At 41.0% G+C, this 18,941-nt stretch overlaps 1 protein-coding gene across 2 annotated transcripts; it reads right to left on the reverse strand.

The window, feature by feature from the left end:
• Positions 1 to 1,603: 1,603 nt before the first annotated feature.
• LOC133572677 (TRPM8 channel-associated factor homolog) lies at positions 1,604 to 18,939 on the reverse strand. Of its 2 annotated transcripts, none has more exons than XM_061925566.2 (12): positions 18,908 to 18,939; positions 17,139 to 17,836; positions 12,366 to 12,582; positions 11,991 to 12,282; positions 11,616 to 11,917; positions 11,324 to 11,498; positions 11,131 to 11,225; positions 6,451 to 6,661; positions 5,927 to 6,163; positions 3,377 to 3,600; positions 3,191 to 3,304; positions 1,604 to 3,087 (listed from the first exon to the last, which is right to left on the reverse strand). In XM_061925566.2, the coding sequence occupies exons 2-12, from the start codon at positions 17,783 to 17,785 to the stop codon at positions 2,845 to 2,847; spliced, it is 2,757 nt and encodes a 918-aa protein (XP_061781550.1). In that variant the 5' UTR covers positions 17,786 to 17,836; positions 18,908 to 18,939; the 3' UTR covers positions 1,604 to 2,844. The 2 variants fall into 2 exon arrangements, with proteins under 2 accessions (XP_061781550.1, XP_061781549.1); XM_061925565.2 differs by lacking the exon at positions 18,908 to 18,939 and adding an exon at positions 17,909 to 18,040.
• Positions 18,940 to 18,941: the final 2 nt, after the last annotated feature.

The raw sequence follows: 18,941 nt of genomic DNA on the forward strand, positions 1-18,941 counted from the left end.
CACAGAATAAATGATGTGTTTATTTTGTTTAGAATTCAGATGGGATTTGATTTGGTGCGCGGCATATATTTGCTGTGCGCAGAGGACGCTTGAGCAGTGCGCAAATGCGCAGGCGCGCACCTTAGAGGGAACGTTGCTTGGCAGTCCATGTCTTGTTGAAAACACGCCAACTTTTCTCTTTTTAGCGTCTCGGGAGTAACCGTGCATCACTTGTCGCTGTGCACCTTCACTCACAGGTTACACACGGACATACGCCCATAAATAACATTTTTCAAAATAAAAGCAGCACAGTTGTATTGCTTTTTGTAATTTGTGATTGCAGCTGTTCACATTCACTCACAATCACGCACGCGCATACGTCCACACGGAAGTAATACAAATAACGCTTTTCAAAACAAAAGCAGCATCGTTGTATTGCACACTCGACATAGATACTTTTTAAAATGTAATTTGTAATTTATGATTGGCCTCACGCAGGCCGGACAGGGACGCACAAAGGGATGTGGCCCGCGGACCGCAGAATGCCCAGGTCTGACCTATAATATGGGCTTTTTAAACATAAGATCATTGACTACCTAAACATAATTAGTTAATGAGGTCATTAGAGACAACAATCTTTACGTCATTGGTCTAAGTGAAACTTGGCTGAAACCAGATGATTTTTTCCCCGCTTAACAAGGAATCTCCTAAGTATAGGAGTGCACATATTGCCCGTCGCTCTAAAAGATGTGGAGGGGTCGCACTTTGATAGTCAACCATCAGAAACTGTTTTTAAAACTGAAAGAGAGGGGCGTGCCTGATAGTATCATCAGAATTCTGTCATATTGGGTATGCTAATCAGAGCATGCAGATCAGATGGGGAGATAAATGCTCGGCAACATTTAAGGTTGGGAATGGGGTACGCCAGGGGGGAATTCTCTCCCCTGCCCTCTTCAATCTGTATATGAATGACCTATCTGTACAGGATGTGTACTTGGTAATACTGTGGTCAATCATTTTATGTATGCAGATGATTTAGCCATCCTGTCTCCTAGCAGTGCTGGCTTCCAACAGCTGCTGAATATATGTACAGATTATGGTTTAAAATATGATGTGAAATATAATGCCAAAAAGAGTGTTATCATGATATGTAGAACAAGAGAAGACAAGGACCTCTTTTTTCCTTCGTTCTATCTGTCAGGACAGGTGCTGAGTGTGTGTGATAAAACTAAGTATCTGGGGAACATCATTACTGACCTATTGGGTGATGATGATGACCTATACAGACAGCGGCATATGCTGTATGCCCAAGACAACATGCTGAGAAAGAAATGTAATTATTGTACGGATGATGTAAAGATAAACTTATTCAGAGCCTATTGCACTCCTCTGTATACTGCCCCCCTGTGGGTAAAGTATAAACAGAAAAGCATACAGAAGCTGCAGGTTGCTTATAATGATAGTATGAGGTTGCTCCTGGGAATTCCAAGAAGCTCCAGTGCAAGCCAGATGTTTGTTAGTGATGGGGTGCCCACTTACTCAGCGTTTCTACGCAACCTTATATATAAGTTTGTGTAGGGCATGTAAGTCTGAAAATGACAATCACTGTGATAACAAACCCTGGCCGCAGTTCTGTTAGGTACTCATCTGGACTGTGGAACTATTGGCACACATGTTTGTATGTCAGAAAGTGACATTTCGGCTTTATGTTTTATTGTTTTGTTTTTAATGTTTTGTATTGTTTTTATATGTGTAATGGATCTTAAGGTCTGCTAAAAAGATTGATGATGATGATGACTAACATCCAATGAAAACCCTAACCTAAGTATAAATCATTTGAGGTGCTTACTTTGAGCTCTGTCACACCGCTACCTCTCCATCTGGTTGTTATATATCGCCCCCGGACATGGTCAGTTAATTTTCAGATTTTGTCGCTAATACAGTGACGCACGCAGATAATATAATTATAATGGGGAACTTTAATATCCATATGATTACCCTGTCCTACACTCCGTGCGTGGCACTCCAGACTATATTTGATAGTTGTGGTCTTACACAAATTATAAACGAACCCACGCATCGCAACGGTAATACGATAGACCTAGTCCTTGTCCGGGGTGTCACCACCTCCAAAGTTATGGTATTCCCGTACACTAAAGTAATGTTACCTTATAACATTTGAAGTTCTGACTCATTGTCAATAAGCTACTAATAAACAATGCTTTAACAGCCGCAACATTAATGTTGTCACAACTACAACTCTTGCTGGCCTACTGACTTCGGTAATGGCACCATTCCTAAATTATGTGGGCTCTATCGATAACCTGACTAACAACTTTAACAATGTCCTGCGCTACGCCATTGATATAGCACCACTAAAGCTAAAAAAGGCCCCTAAAAGGCGTACCCCCTGGTTTACAGAAGAAACCAGAGCTCTTAAACAGTGACCATACATTTTTAATCATGCCATCAATAATTCAGCTATTAAGCCTGAAATTGACACATATTTCATGTTTATACTCTTAATACTAAATAAACTGAAAAAGAAGGGGTGTGATGTATTTTGTGTGTTAATATTTATTGTTCCCTTCCTCAAGGTTATTAGCGTCACTTGTTTGCGTGCAGTAAAATCACTGCCGTCAGTGTTACATATGTCATTATTACCATACCATACCACCTTATTCATAACCATAAGAGTCATTGTTTTACCCATATAAAAGAAAAACTTACAACTCTGAGAAGCTGTTTGGGAGGAACACCGTTCCAAGAGTAGTTTAAATTACGTTAACCCCAATAATAAAACAAATGGAGTCGAAGTAGCGATTCTAACAGATTCCCGCACTCAAATCAACACCAGTCAAACGTTTAGCCATGCTTGACCATGGGGTGGTCAGTCCAGGGAGGAAGTTGGGATAGTTTCTCCTCAGTAGCTCTCTCTATAGGCCAGCTCCAGGCCTTAAAGAACCCAGAGAGGTTCATTTTCACCGTCTGCGAGAAGGTCTCTGCATAGAGGTTCATCTTTCCGTTGTTGTCCTTTGGAAAGTTGTTCATGGTGTGGTATGCAGCAAACACGCTCTTGAAAGCACCCCAACCAAATCTTTCCTGGAGCTACATGAAAAAGAAGTAAATTCAACGGGATTAGTTTTGTTTGAGGTCCCGTTTAAGTGTTTTTTTTAATGAAAATCTATCATGAAGGGTTAAAGTATCTCACCTGTAAGTATGTTTCCAGAGCCACCCACACCTCCCACTTGCCTAGTGGCTTGCCCTCTTTTACAAATTCCTGCAATCGATTTTTTCTTTTGTCTGGAGTGATTGCGCTGTGAGCCTGTAGTGAAGGAGGCAGTGATGTAAAGCATGAACGGTCAGGGTCATTGTTAAGAACACATAAGGTCTTCACCTTTGCCCTGTTGATCCCTAACACCATTTCATGCACATACACTGACCAAAGGTTGCATGTGCACTCTGTGGTGTGTGGTCGGAACTCCCAGCATGCTCTCTGCTGATTGTGTCCAAGCTCGTGAACTGACCCCCACACACCTTTGCTCTTGGCATGCTCAAGATTGACCAGATTAGCTGCTGAAGCCTTGTGCATCATAATTGGGTATCCTGCATGCATCCACCCTGAGGATTGGAAAATGATGAGCAAGGATAACACTCCACGTGGTCCACAACCAACATGTCAAGTCGCATCATTGGCCCCGTTTACAATGCACATTAAATCTGATTTTTTTTTTTGCCCTCAAGTGACACAGACCGGATTTTTTTCGCCAGTCTAATTGCTCCAAATTGCTTCAGACCTCATCTTTTCACATCAGATTCAGGCCACATCATGAGATAGTCCAAATCTGATTGGAATGAGATCTTTTCAGTCTAGGTTTGGGCGAGCTACGTTATTCGTGTGTTCGGGGAAAGACGCAGATGTGAGCAAATCATTTTTTTAGCGGCATCACTAGTCAACAGTTCACAAATAATATGCTACAAGTAATGTATGAAATAGCGATTGTTAATGCACCGGAAATTACGTGTACGCTTACGTTACGTACATTGCATAAGTTGTTTAAGTGAGTTGAAAAATAAAGCTAATGTAGATCCACGCTGATGTCTGTGTCTCCTCTACTTAACAGTAGGGATGTCCGATAATATCGGACTACCGATATTATTGGCCGATAAATGCTTTAAAATGTAATATCGGAAATTATCGGTATCGGTTTCAAAATTATCGGTATCGGTGTCAAAAAGTAAATCTATGACTTTTTAAAACGCCGCTGTGTACACGGACGTAGGAAGAAGTACGGAGCGTCAATAAACCTTGAAGGCACTGCTTTTGCGTGCCTGCTCAGTCACATAATATCTACGACTTTTGACACCCTCACAAGTGAATGCAAGGCATACTTGGTCAACAGCCATACAGGTCACACTGAGGGTGGCCGTATAAACAACTTTAACACTGTTACAAATATGCGCCACACTGTGAACCCACACCAAACAAGAATGACAACCACATTTCGGGAGAACATCCGCACCGTAACACAACATAAACACAACAGAACAAATACCCAGAACCCCTTGCAGCACTAACTCTTCCGGAACGCTACAATATACACCCCCTGCTACCCCCTACCCCCCCACCTCAACCCCAACCCCATCCACCTCAACCTCCTAATGCTCTCTCAGGGAGAGCATGTCTCAAATTCCAAGCTGCTGTTTTGAGACATGTTAAAAAAAATAATGCACTTTTTGACTTAAATAATAAATATGGCAGTGCCATGTTGGCATTTTTTTTTTCCATAACTTGAGTTGAAGTTGTTCTCTTATTTTGGAAAACCTTGTTACGTTGTTTAATGCATCCAGCTGGGCATCACAACAAAATTAGGCATAATAATGTGTTAATTCCACAACTGTATAAATCGATATCGGTTGATATCGGTACCGGTAATTAAGAGTTGGACAATATCGGAACAAAAAAGCCATTATCGGACATCTCTACTTAACAGCCATGAAAAGATATTACACTATATTCATTCATACATTAAATTACTTTAATTCATTTTCACGTAAAAAAAATAATTCATTTTTAAGGTGTGGCAACTTTTATTTAGCAAAATAGTAGTAGTAGTGACTTCCTTGTCCATTTACGGAGTCCAGTCAACTTTCTTGGTTTTCACTTTATCGAACTGTGCATGCAAGCGGCGTCGAGGCCACATTTTACTTGTAATCAAAACAGTTATGTGGAAAAAATCTGATTTCGAAAAGATCCGATTTGGTCCACTTTGGCCAGCTGTGTAAACGTAGTCTATGAGACACTTGTGATTAAGGGCTATATACTGTTGCGTTTGGACCAGTTGTTCCTCCCAGGGAATTCAAGTTTCTGGTCGCTCCCAAGCTCTTTACGACACTTAAAGCTGAGTAGAAGAACCACCAGAGACAGAATAGGTATTTTGTAATATATTTGCAAAGCTTTGTAAATATAATGAGACCAGTCCAGCATAGAACATTCAATCGCGCAGCTAAGATGGTCTGATCTAAAATATGGAAACCTTCTAATCTATAAAGTCTCTCTCCCTCCCACCCTCGCTGTCTTGTCTTTCCAGCCCAAACACATGCCCATTGTCCTCCGCAGCTGGACACAAGAAGAAATAAGGAGAAGGATTATCTCTCCTCCTTACATTCCATAGTCAAGGTTAGCACACAGTATTTGCAGACAACCAAAAGACCACAATTGGAAGAAAAACACTAGCTGTTTTGTAATATGATTATGAAAATAAAGAAGTAACACTTAAATACGGATATATGTAAATATCTGCCTCTGACAATACATACATTTTGACTGATTAATTGATAGATAGAAAGACCAATTTAATGTACCTCACACATTTGACTACAATGGGGGAATGGAATTCTAGTTATAGTCTGGTGTATGAGGGACATTATTTTTCCAATGACATACCATGAGAAATCTGCACATCTGCGACAAAGCGTTCTTTACGGGCATATGTGTGTGGTTTTGCAGCCAGGTCAGCAATGCTTCTCATGATGGTGTCCCAGAACGCCGCCAACAAATCTGGCCGATCTAGCGTCCGTATGACATCTGAGGGTACAGTGAGGATAATGTTCTCAAACTCCAACTCGGCCCAGGGGGAAGGAGCTGTGCGCCGCAGAGACCAATCGGCTAGTGTTGTGGCACCTGAAATGAACACAGAGCGATAATATACAGTAGGCGCCTTGCATGAGCAACCATTTTTAAACTGCCCTCTGGTATTAACAAGGCTGTCAAAACATTGGATTAAAAAACATTTGACTGTAGGCAAGACACACTTACCTGGATACTCACTTGTTTAGATAATAATGGTTGTGTGTGAGTAAATCTTTACTGCGATCCAAGCTGTACACTGACCACTCTAAAGTATATTCAAGTGTCATCCCTTGAAAATTATACTGTAGTGAAAACGGAGATGTGAGGAATGTACTCACCAGATTTATAATAAGGCGCTGGCACAGCTATCTGCACTGTGACCTCTAGGCCCCCGACTTGGGTTTTCGGTGGGGCCACCAAGTAGACCAGACCCCCCCACAAGTTCCACACCAGCAACATCCCCGTGGTAACGGAAAATCGCTCATGAACTTTGGGTGCTCTCTTCAACTCTTCATGCTGAAGATGGTCTGTTTGACAACCAATTTGGACCTAAAATGGAAGTTAAATAATGTAATTTGTATATGCAAGGATTTTTACAGACAAGCTAAAACGTTGCACCACTGTGAACAGTACTTAAAGTAACGCTTTACTTCTCAAAAAAACTTCTGAATTGGAACTGAATTGCATAATTATCAAACCAAGGAAAATTACTATTTAATTACTTTTTTAAATTCAAATTTATAAAATGTGTTGGCTGTTGTTCCCTTCCTCCCCAAAAGGTACAACAAATCAAACCATATATATATATATATATATATATATATATATATATATATATATATATATATATGTTCTCCCCGTGACTGCGTGGGTTCCCTCCGGGTACTCCGGCTTCCTCCCACCTCCAAAGACATGCACCTGGGGATAAGTTGATTGGCAACACTAAAAAAAAATTGGCCGGATGTGAGTGTGAATGTTGTCTGTCTATCTGTGTTGGCCCTGCGATGAGGTGGCGACTTGTCCAGGGTGTACCCCGCCTTCCGCCCGATTGTAGCTGAGATAGGCTCCAGCGCCCCCCGCGACCCCAAAGGGAATAAGCGGTAGAAAATGGATGGATGGATGGAAGTCGCACTGGAGTATAAGTCACATTTTTTGTGGAAATTTATTTGATAAAACCCAACACCAAGAATAGACATTTGAAAGGCAATTTAAAATAAATAAAGAATAGTGAACAACAGGCTGAATAAGTGTACGTTATATGACGCATAAATAACCAACTGATGACGTGCCTGGTATGTTACTGTAACATATTATGGTAAGAGTCATTCAAATAACTATAACATATAAAACATGCTATATGTTTACCAAACAATCTGTCACTCCTAATCGCTAAATCCCATGAAATCTTTTACGTCTAGTCTCTTACGTGAATGAGCTAAATAATATTATTTGATCATTTACGGTAATGTGTTAATAATTTCACACATAAGTCGCTCCTGAGTATAAGTCGCACCCCCCGGCCAAACTATGAAAAAAACTGCGACTTATAGTCGGTACAAACAGTACATAGTACATATATATGTTTACATATATATGTATGTATATATATACATATATACACACACCAAACCATCACTGATGGTGGAAACTTTACACTAGACTTCAGGCAACGTGGATCCTGTGCCTCTCCTGTCTTCCTCCAGACTCTGGGACCTCGATTTCCAAAGGAAATGCAAAATTTGCATGGTTGGGTGATGGTTTGGGGTGCCATGTCATCTGCTGGTGTCGGTCCACTCTGTTTCCTGAGATCCAGGGTCAACGCAGCCGTCTACCAGCAAGTTTTAGAGCACTTCATGCTTCCTGCTGCTGACCTGCTCTATGGAGATGGAGATTTCAAGTTCCAACAGGACTTGGCGCCTGCACACAGCGCAAAATCTACCCGTGCCTGGTTTACGGACCATGGTATTTCTGTTCTAAATTGGCCCGCCAACTTCCCTGACCTTAGCCCCATAGAAAATCTGTGGGGTATTGTGAAAAGGAAGATGCAGAATGCCAGACCCAAAAACGCAGAAGAGTTGAAGGCCACTATCAGAGCAACCTGGGCTCTCATAACACCTGAGCAGTGCCAGAAACTCATCGACTCCATGCCACGCCGCATTAACGCAGTAATTGAGGCAAAAGGAGCTCCAACCAAGTATTGAGTATTGTACATGCTCATATTTTTCATTTTCATACTTTTCAGTTGGCCAACATTTCTAAAAATCCCTTTTTTGTAGTAGCCTTAAGTAATATTCTAATTTTGTGACACACAGAATTTTGGATTTTCATTTGTTGCCACTTCAAATCATCAAAATTAAATGAAATAAACATTTGAATGCACCAGTCTGTGTGCAATGAATAAATATAATGTACAAGTTACACCTTTTGAATGCAATTACTGAAATAAATCAAGTTTTTCAAAATATTCTAATTTACTGGCTTTTACCTGTATATGTATATATATATATATATATATATATATATATATATATATATATATATATATATAAACACACAAACTAACGGGGGACGGCATGGCTTGGTTGGTAGAGCGGCCGTGCCAGCAACCTGAGGGTTCCTGGTTCAATCCCCGGCTTTGAATTCTAATTTGACAATAGCTCTAACACAGGGATGTCAAACATGCGGCCCGCGGGCCTGATGTTCAATCCAGCTCGTGAGATGAGTTTGCTGAGGGAATTTGAAAATTAAAGAAACTGCTGTTCTAAATGTGTCCACTGGATGTTGCAATAGCAATTGTGTTAGGCAAGCGAATAGTTTATACCGGGGCAAGCAAGTATACCAAACAAGAGGCACACGGCACACAAGAGGCGACTCCTCCCCCTCGACCCAACGTAAAACAAACAGGAGTAAAATAAAAAATTAGAAACCCCACTTAAAATGCTGCATGAGACACTGCACATTGATATAGTTCTGTGAAAATGTATGTCTTTTTGCAAATGTAAAGAAAGTGAACAGTGTGTAATTTACTGCAATACTGTCAGCCTTTTACGTTTCCATTTTTGGTTTGTTGAAATTGTTCAGACATTGCACAGTTTTTATCTTTCTATCAACACACAGTGATGCCTCAAAGGCAGGGAGGAACTCAAATCTCTTGAATAGTTTCTACCTCAGTTTTTATGGTATGTTGGGTTAGCACAGGTTTAATATGTAGAAATGACAAATGAGGTATTTGATAAATAGAAGAGTTTTGATTTATGCTTTATTTTGTTTTTTGTTAAATCCTAGATGGGATGTGACTTAAAGTGGAATTGCTTTGTGTTCTTCATGGTGTTTTTGAAACGGCATTAATTCTTTCCTCAGAATTTTCAACTAACATGAAGTGTTTTGTCAAGAGGATTATTTGTGATGTATACATTTTCAGAATATGCTTGTTCTATTTTGGGCCAAAGTAAAATAAAAAAAACGATCTGAAGTTGTCGTATTTGTATTTTTAAATTATTATGCCATGATTTTACCTGTCTGGCCCACGTGGGAATAGATTTTCCTTCATGCGGCCCCTGAGCTAAAATGAGTTTGACACCCCTGCTCTAACATAACCACAAGCAACACTGGAGCCTAATATGACATAGAGAGAATATGATGAAAACTTTTATACATTCATGGAAAGTAAATTAAAAAACAAATTAACTTTAATTTATGATCAGGATTTATGTTAGGCCAGCAGAGGAGGCCTTGCTGGCCCTGGCAGCACACCACATTTATATATATTTATTGTCAGTATATATATTCAGGTCACAAAAAGTAAATGGAGCATTGTTGGCGACTTTTTTTAATGTTTTTTGAGTGGGTTTCATGGGCGCAATAGAAGAGCTCCCATTGACTCCATTGTCAGCTGAAATGTATTTACGAGGTAGAATGCATTGAAAAACGACACATGTGTTCTTGTCACTCAAAAGAATTGTGAATAATGGGCAAAATTCCAAAAAAGTGCAGTTCTCCTTTAAACACTCAAAATAGTATGGCTTTTAAGTAGCCAGAATAAAATTATTACATGGCATATTTCTTCTGTCAAAAAAGTGTGTGGCTATTAATTTATTGCATTGGATTTTTTTAAAACAACTTGGTTTTAAGTAGAGATGTCGATAAATGCGTTAAAATGTAATATCGGAAATTATCGGTGTCGTTTTTTTTATTATCGTTATCGTTTTTTTTTTGTTTTTTTTTTATTTTTATTTATTAAATCAACATAAAAAACACAAGATACACTTACAATTAGTGCACCAACCCAAAAAAACTTCGTCCCCCATTTACGCTCATTCACACAAAAGGGTTGTTTCTTTCTGCTATTAATATTCTGGTTCCTACATTATATATCAATATATATCAATACAGTCTGCAAGGGATACAGTCCGTAAGCACACATGATTGTGCGTGCTGCTGGTCCACTAATAGTACTAACCTTTAACAGTTAGTTTTACTCATTTTAATTAATTACTAGTTTCTATGTAACTGTTTTTATATTGTTTTACTTTCTTTTTTATTCAAGAAAATGTTTTTAATTTATTTATCTTATTTTTTTTTTTTTTTTTTTTTTTTTAAAGTACCTTATCTTCACCATACCTGGTTGTCCAAATTAAGCATAATAATGTGTTAATTCCACGACTGTATATATCGGTTGATATCGGTATCGGTAATTAAAGAGTTGGACAATATCGGAATATCGGATATCGGCAAAAAGCTATTATCGGACATCCCTAGTTTTAAGTGTATGAGCACATTTAAAAATACTGATGATAATAATTTCATAATAACGATAACCGTGATAATCTTGGTGACAATAATCGTGATAAGAAATATCGTCACATCCCTATAGCTAACAAACAAAGCTTGCGATTGCATAACCTCCTGGTGTGGGGTCAAGTTCTTATTCAGGGGACTGGCTATACCAGAAATTAGGTCTAAAATGCAAGGCACTATTTTTTATTTGTTCCCCACGTGTAATCATTTTTCTGTCACACCTTCCATCCCTTGTTGACAATCTGTGCAGGTAACGCCATGTAAGTCTTCATACCAGGAGACAGGTAGAGACCTGTACTGATCCACTCTTCCCCTTCTGACACACACAAACCATGATTTTCATTTCATTAAGTCAATGGAATATTGGAGAGAAAAAAGGTTGAGCATTCAAATAGATCAGCAACAAGGTCTAACCTGCTGTGTTGACGTTCAATGGAATCTTGTAGTTGTAGACAACAGGTAACAGGGGATTCTGCTTGATTAGGTAAGGCATCAGACTGTCAGGATTGTGGCAAACCTTGTATACCTCTGTGCCCACACTGAGAAGGAGGTGGTCTTTGGGAGACTTCACTGGGCAGCTGTCACATACCTTAAACGTGACCAAATAAATATTAGAGACGTCACAATGAGGATAATCGTTAAGTGCGATACACTGCATGCAACTGCTGTCTTTGCTCTTGTAGGTTTATCCAAAAACGTTATTTACCTGAGGCATGCCTGATCTTTTCAGGACATTTGTGAGGGTGGACAGGACCTGATTGTATGGGCAGCAGTCGTGGGCATTCATCTTTAAGAAGGCCGCACAGTCCTTTCCAAGCCTTTTAAGGCACTGCTTTTCATGCTGGGTAAGATTCTCTCCCTGAGTTACATGAGCAGCAAAGCGCTGCAGAAGGTGGCGGAAGTGGTAGGTGTCTTTGACGGTCTTGCTGGGCACAGGGGCCTTGAAGACACCTCCCTTAATGGTTGTACTCAAGAGGCTCAGGCCCATTTTGTTGATGATTTTGTTCCCTGGAATTACAAGCAGTGTCAACTATAAAATGATCAAGTCATACTATGAAGCTGATATGGTAGAGTGTAACACCTGAGAACTCTGTAAATGGGTTTTGGTCATTGTGTTGTTGTGCCCAGTACCAGGCATGGCCACCAATCAACAGGCCTCCCCCCTCTGCTACAAAGTCATGGATCTCCTCTGCATATTTGTCATTATATGCTGAGCCCACAAACACACTCAGGTCTTTCCGGAAGTCTGTCTCCTCACACTTGAAGCCAGAATCCTTGAAAACTTTGAGGTCGTCACGTCTCAGAATGCCGATAGTGCCATGTTGGTCTTTGGTCAACCAGTGAATTGCGTTGTTCCAAAATGGAGCCAGCTCCTGTGATAAAATTGGCAGTTTAGCACACAATAATGAGTGAAGTGCACAGTCTTCTTATCACATTGTCTCTAACGTAAAATTACCTCTCTTTGCAGATACTGTTCGTGGCTCACAACAATGACACGCCCCAGTCCATAATAAGAGGCGGCCAAAAATGTCCGTTTATCGTCTGCCATTGCAACAGGGAAGGCAAGCTGGCCATGAACAAGAATCTCAGAAGCAATCTGATTACCAGAGAGGTCAAACTCAGATATTCCATGCAGTAAGAACTCCAGGTCTTCCTCAAAATCCTTACCGATACTGTATTTAAAAAGATAAGAAGAGGGAGCTTCACTGTCATTGTTGCAGATGAAAAGTGGTTTCGCAGCAGATTCAAAGAAATAAACTAACTACTAACATTGCAAAACTATATAAAACAAGAAAAAAACATTCAGAGAGCATATACCACCGCCAGGCTCTCCTTCTAATAGTAGAATTCCTGAATATGGACGGTGATCTCAAATCTGGATCAGCCCCAAAATATAATCACTTGTACCCTATCACATTTCTGACATTTCCTGAAAGTTGAATCAAAATCCATCCATAACTGTTAGTGCTTTCTACAGCAGAATGAAAGAAACGGGGTGAAGCCCTTTGTCAGTCATCCAGTCTTTATCTCTGTGTTTGAAGGCAGGGCCACAAGAATCCATACAAGGATTGTACAGTACAGCGGTACTAATAAATTACTGGGGTAATAATGAATTATAAAATGTACTATGTTGCCTTTGAAAAATACCATATGCTTGATGATGCCACTGGCCTGAACACCGTAGGGTGGAAGAAACTCTATCCATCTTATTCCGCATATCCAAAGTTGGGTCGCGGGGGCAGAAGCCTAAGCAGAGAAGCCCAGACTTCCCTCTCCCCAGCGACTTTGTTTAGCTCTTCCCGGGGGATCCTGAGGCGTTCCAAGGCCAGCTGGGAGACATAGTCTCTTCACCGTGTCCTGGGTCTTCCCTGTGGTATTCAACCAGTCCGACGGCAAGTTGAGAGCTTTGCCTCACGGCTCAGCTTCTTTTTCACCACGACGGACAGATGCAGGGTCCGCATCACTGCAGATGCCCCACTGATCCGCCTGTCGATGCCACGATCCACTCTTCCCTCACTTGTTAACAAGATCCCGAGGTACTTGAACTCCTCCACTCCTCCTTGGGACAGGATCTCATCACCCAACCAGGAGATGGCATTCCACCCTTTTACGGGCGAGAACCATGGACTCAGACGTGCTGATCATCACAGCAGCTTCACACTCAGCTGCGAACCCATCCAGTGAGAGCTGAAGATCCTGGCCTGATGAAGCCAGCAGGACCACATCATCCGCAAAAAGCAGAGACTAAATTCTGCAGCCACCCCCTTCAACACCCTGAATGTGCCTAGACATTTTGTCTATAAAAGTTGTAAACAGAATCTGTGACAAAGGGCAGCCATGGCGGAGTCCAACCTTCACTGGAAACGGGTCCGACTTACTGCCGGCAAAATGGACCAAGCTCTGACACTGATTATACAGGAAGCGGGCCGCCACAATCAGGTGGTCCGATACTCCATGCTCTCTGACCACTCTCCGCAGGACTTCCCGAGGGACACGGTCAAATGCCTTCTCCAAGTCAACAAATCACATGTACACTGGTTGGGCAAACTCCAATGCACCCTCAAGGATCCTGCCGAGAGTATAGAGTTGGTCCACAGTTCCACGACGACCACGAAAACTACACTGCTCCTCCTGAATCTTAGGTTCTACTATCCGGCGTAACCTCCTCTTCCGTACACCTGAATAGACCTTACTGGGAAGGCTGAGGAGTGTGATCCCACAATAGTTGGAACACAGCCTCCGGTAAACAGAAAAACCACCACCCCAGAGGAGGTCTTCAAAGTATTCCTTCCAACGATCCACAGCATCTCCAGTCAACGTCAGCAGCACACCGTCCCCACCCTACACGGTGTTGACAGTGCACTGCTTCGCCCTCCTGAGGCGGCGAATGGTGATCCAGGATCGCTTCGAAGCTGTCCAGAAGTCGTTCTACACGGCTTTTCCTCCCATGTCCGATTTTTTGACACTGCAACTGCTAAAGCCGCACACCGATTGGGCTGTCGTTACGTGTCCGCTGCCTCTGGAGTCCCATGAGCCAAAAGGACCCGATATGACTCCTTCTTCAGCTTAACGGCATCCCTCACCGCTGGTGTTCACGAGTGGGCTCTGGGATTATCGCCACGGTAGGCACCGACCACCTTGCGGCCAAAGTTCTGATCGGCTGCCTCGACAATAGAGGCACGGAACATGGTCCACTGGGACTTAATGTCCAGCGGCTCCCTCTTAACATGTTCAAAGTTCTCCCAGAGGTTGGAATTGAAACTCTCTCACGGGAGATTCTGCCAGACATTCCCAGCAGGCCACCACTATGTGTTTGGGCCTGCCAGGTCTATCCAGCATCCTCCTCCACCATTGGAGCCGATTCACCACCAGGTGGTGATCGGTTGAAAGCTCCGCCCCTCTCTTCACCTGAGTGTCCAAAACATGAAACTGCAAATCCGATGATACAACTACAAAGTTGATCATCGACCTGCGGCCTAGGGTGTCCTGGTGCCAAATGCAGATATGGACACCCTTATGTTTGAACATGGTGTTTGTTACGGACATTCTGCGACGAGCACAAAAGTCCAATAACAAAACACCACCCTGGTTCAAATCAGGGTGGCCCTTTCTCCCAATTACGCATCTCCAGGTCTCACCGTCGTGAGCGTTGAAGTCCCCGACTATAAAAAGGGAATCACCTGAGGGAGCACTCAAAAAGGGCGAGTACTCTGAACTAATGTTTGTTGCGTAAGCACAAACCACAATCAGGACCCGTACCCCCACTTATAGGCGGAGTTAAACGGCAACATACAGGCTCAAGTATTGCCACTCCCGCCTGTCGCCTTTCACTGCTGGCAATGCCAGGGTGGAAGCTTGTCCGCGCGTGTGCTGCTGCAAAACTCTTGTTCAATTATGACATCGATGTAGTATATTAGATGTACAATGAAGTGTACCTTGTCTTTAACATCAGTACACACTAAGGAGCCCAAGATACTTAATAGAAAAGACTTACTAAAACTGTATAGTCATTTCAGTGTTTTACTTGTTTGTTTATTTGCAAACAAACAATACTACATGTTTATTAACATCCATCCATTTTCTACCACTTATTCCCTTTGGGGTCGCGGGGGGCGCTGGAGCCTATCTCAGCTACAATCGGGCGGAAGGCGGGGTACACCCTGGACAAGTCGCCACCTCATCGCAGGGCCAACACAGATAGACAGACAACATTCACACTCACATCCACACACTAGGGCCAATTTAGTGTTGCCAATCAACTTATCTTATTAACATAATTATTTTATTCAAGGCAGAAGTTTAAATGTGCACTTTATTGATCTGATTAATTGTTATTGATTAATATTGATTATTGGTATCAACTGATTTATGTGAGTTAATAATTTGCATGCAGTGTGGAACGCTACCTCGAAAGGTGACCAGCGGTAGAAAATTGATGGATGGATTGATGTGCAATGTTGCATTTTTATTTACAGAAGTATTGTATTCAAGGCAGAGGTTTTAAATTTGCACTTTATTCATCTCAATGTTGGAGATTATTATTTATTTGCATGCAATGTACAATGCTACATTTTCGTTTACAGAATTATTTTATTCAAGACAGAAGTATTGCCTTCCAGAGGAATCTCTTAATTAATTTTTTTTTAAAGTATAATCTGGTCCAACAAGAACAATACTGTACAAATTTGAATTTTGCCAAGACTATGCAGTGTATGCGTTGTCATTTCAACAAAGGCAAAATCTGTTTTGAATTATCAATGTCATTTGTATTTATCCATCCATCCATTTTCTACCACTTGTCCCTTTTCGGGGTTCTAAAATAATTAAGGAAAACAAATCGAAAAAACATTCATAAATCTATTTTTTTTGTGAACAAATCTGAGATTTTATTTTCAGCCCATATTGCCGAGGCTTAATGCAACAGGTGGCCAACTTTCTGCAATAAAAGGGCGCGAATGTGGTGTCAAAATCATGGAAACATGTCATCAAGAAGTTCACCAACAAAAACACCAAAGGGGCCTTGCTGAGGCAGCAAGTCAAACTGAAGAAACGTACGTCAACATCAATGAGCATCTGACCAAACATCGCTGAGAAGTCAAGCGACTTGAGGAAACAAGGGACAATTCAGAGCACTTAGAGCACCAACTGTAAAATCGACATCACGTTAAAATAGAAGACAGGAATAAACCTAAGTACTGGTTATTAAAGACATTAAGGAACTGGACGAATACCAAAGATGACCTCATCTCAACTACAAGGACAATAAAAGACACAACTCATATAGACTTGTTACATCTGAAGCCAGCAACTACAAAAATAACAGATTATGACAGATTATACAATATTATGTAACACACAACATTCATTAACTACCACCCAAAAGTTACGTTTTTTTTCCAACACCTTCCCTTCTTTCAAACAGGAAGTCAACTTAATGAAAACATGTAAAAGTTATGGTGTGAATTAACTATCAGTAAAAGACGTAGAGAAGGAGTAGGATTAAATACAATCATAGTTTGCTCTTTACATCTTCCTACTCCTTTTCAGACGTGTTGAAATGTGTAATGTAACTTGGTCAACATGTCTGAAACAAATAAATCATAACCATAACATTTTGAGTTATATTGTATTGTTGTTACCTAACTAACAAACCCACACAAACAGACGTGACAAATGTGTAAAATAAAAATTGCAAACATACACTACAATAATAATAGAATGTACTTACACAACACTCATCCAGGAAGATGGAATCTGAGGGTACACAGGCAGACATTCAGCCTCCCCCGGATGTTCAGAAAAGTAAATCCCGGCCACACCAGAAAGTTTATTCCCTTCAAACTGAAACAGAGTGTTTTCCTTTGGGTGATTTGCAGCCCAATTCCACGCTTGCCCTCCGATCAACACTCCCCCACCATTTTTCAGGAAAGCCACTAGGTCCTTTACATCTGTACCAAGGCTGTAGGCATCTGTTACATACACACCGGCATTCGAATTCTTTTGGAATGCCCCCACAACTCTGGTTTGGAAACTGGATCTGCTGAGATTATCAACCACTGCTTTAACGCTTGTGTGGACGTCCACTGACAGGTTCTCTGATCTGTCTCCTCTCAGCCAGGTCAGTGCATTTTCTACGAGAGCAGCCAATGTCGTCAGGTAGGCCTCATGACCCAAGACCACAATCCTTCCGGAGCCATACTGAGAGGCCGCCATCAGGACCTGGCCTTGGTTGTTCATAACCAAAGGAAAGGCATGGTCTCCTGTCAGAATCAGGTTAGAGAGCACAGGAGGGCCACAAAGGTCCACCTCATTCAAACCTCTCATCAGAGCCAAATAGGCACCCTGCTGGTGATATTGTGCTGGCTGCCTCGACATGGTGAAGAATAATCTTGGAAATTTAGTGCCGGGATAAACAAAAACAATGTCCTGTAAAAATACAATAAAGGTGGTTATGTTTCAGTCATAAAGAACATACTACAACAGACCTAACACACTCACCGATCAGGACTAAATTAGCAAGTAAAATTGAAGTTTAAAAGAAAAAATTGCAATGTAATATTTTTTTTTTTTTACCAGAGATAGCAGTTGAAGTCAAAGAAACAGAGAGATATGATGCAGTAGACAGGTCTATTCCAAACTACATAACACAACAGAGGTGTGGCAAGTCAGAACCGCCTATTGAAGGGGTTTCAACAAGGAAGAAGAAATCTTAATTAACCCAGGAGCTAAAAAATACCATTTCTCACAGGATTGTTGAGTAACATTATTTACATGAAGACATACAGACTGGTAAAACTTGCTAATCAGGTCTTTCAGTTTAAACAGTGAAAGTCAAGGAACTCTTGCAATTTACCCTAACGGAACACAAATAATGCATTATCAAACTGTAAAAAATGCAAGTTTTGCCAATAAATAAATGTTGTTACATTAATCTCATAGAAATACACACAATTTGTAAAGCAACATGACGTCTCCTTAAAATGTAATTTCTCCTTTTCTGGTTTTTGAAAAGACACATTGTTTGGCGTGTGGACGCAGCAGCACTCAAACAGACTTTGGAAATTTGGGTCAGAGTGAAATGGTATCTCGATTCTTCCTTATATCTTGCATATATGGAACATTTGGGACAAATAATCTTTGATGTCTCAAAGCATTTGTATGCATGCACAACACTGAACGCTTTTAGTGTATTCGCTGTGTGGAATTGTTTTATGGAATGGAATTTAAACAATGAGCAAATATGAGTCCACACCCATATTCACCCATAATTAGTAAAGCGCAAAGCTGACAAACTACAAAACACTACTTAAGCCCTGTGTAGTTTTGGTTTTCCCGAAATTATTTATAGATTTCCGCATTTTTAATACATAAACATATATATAGCAGGAAATGGTAACACTGCTGTCTTTAGCTCACCATAAAACTTAACAAATGTATACCTTTGCAACAATTAAAGTGAATTTACACCAACAAATCTTGTAAACGCAGTCGCTTTACCTGCTTAGTTTCTGGTATGACTCCCGGAACAGTT

The sequence above is a fragment of the Nerophis lumbriciformis genome, linkage group LG30, assembly GCF_033978685.3.
Source record: "Nerophis lumbriciformis linkage group LG30, RoL_Nlum_v2.1, whole genome shotgun sequence".
Lineage (NCBI taxonomy): Eukaryota > Metazoa > Chordata > Actinopteri > Syngnathiformes > Syngnathidae > Nerophis > Nerophis lumbriciformis.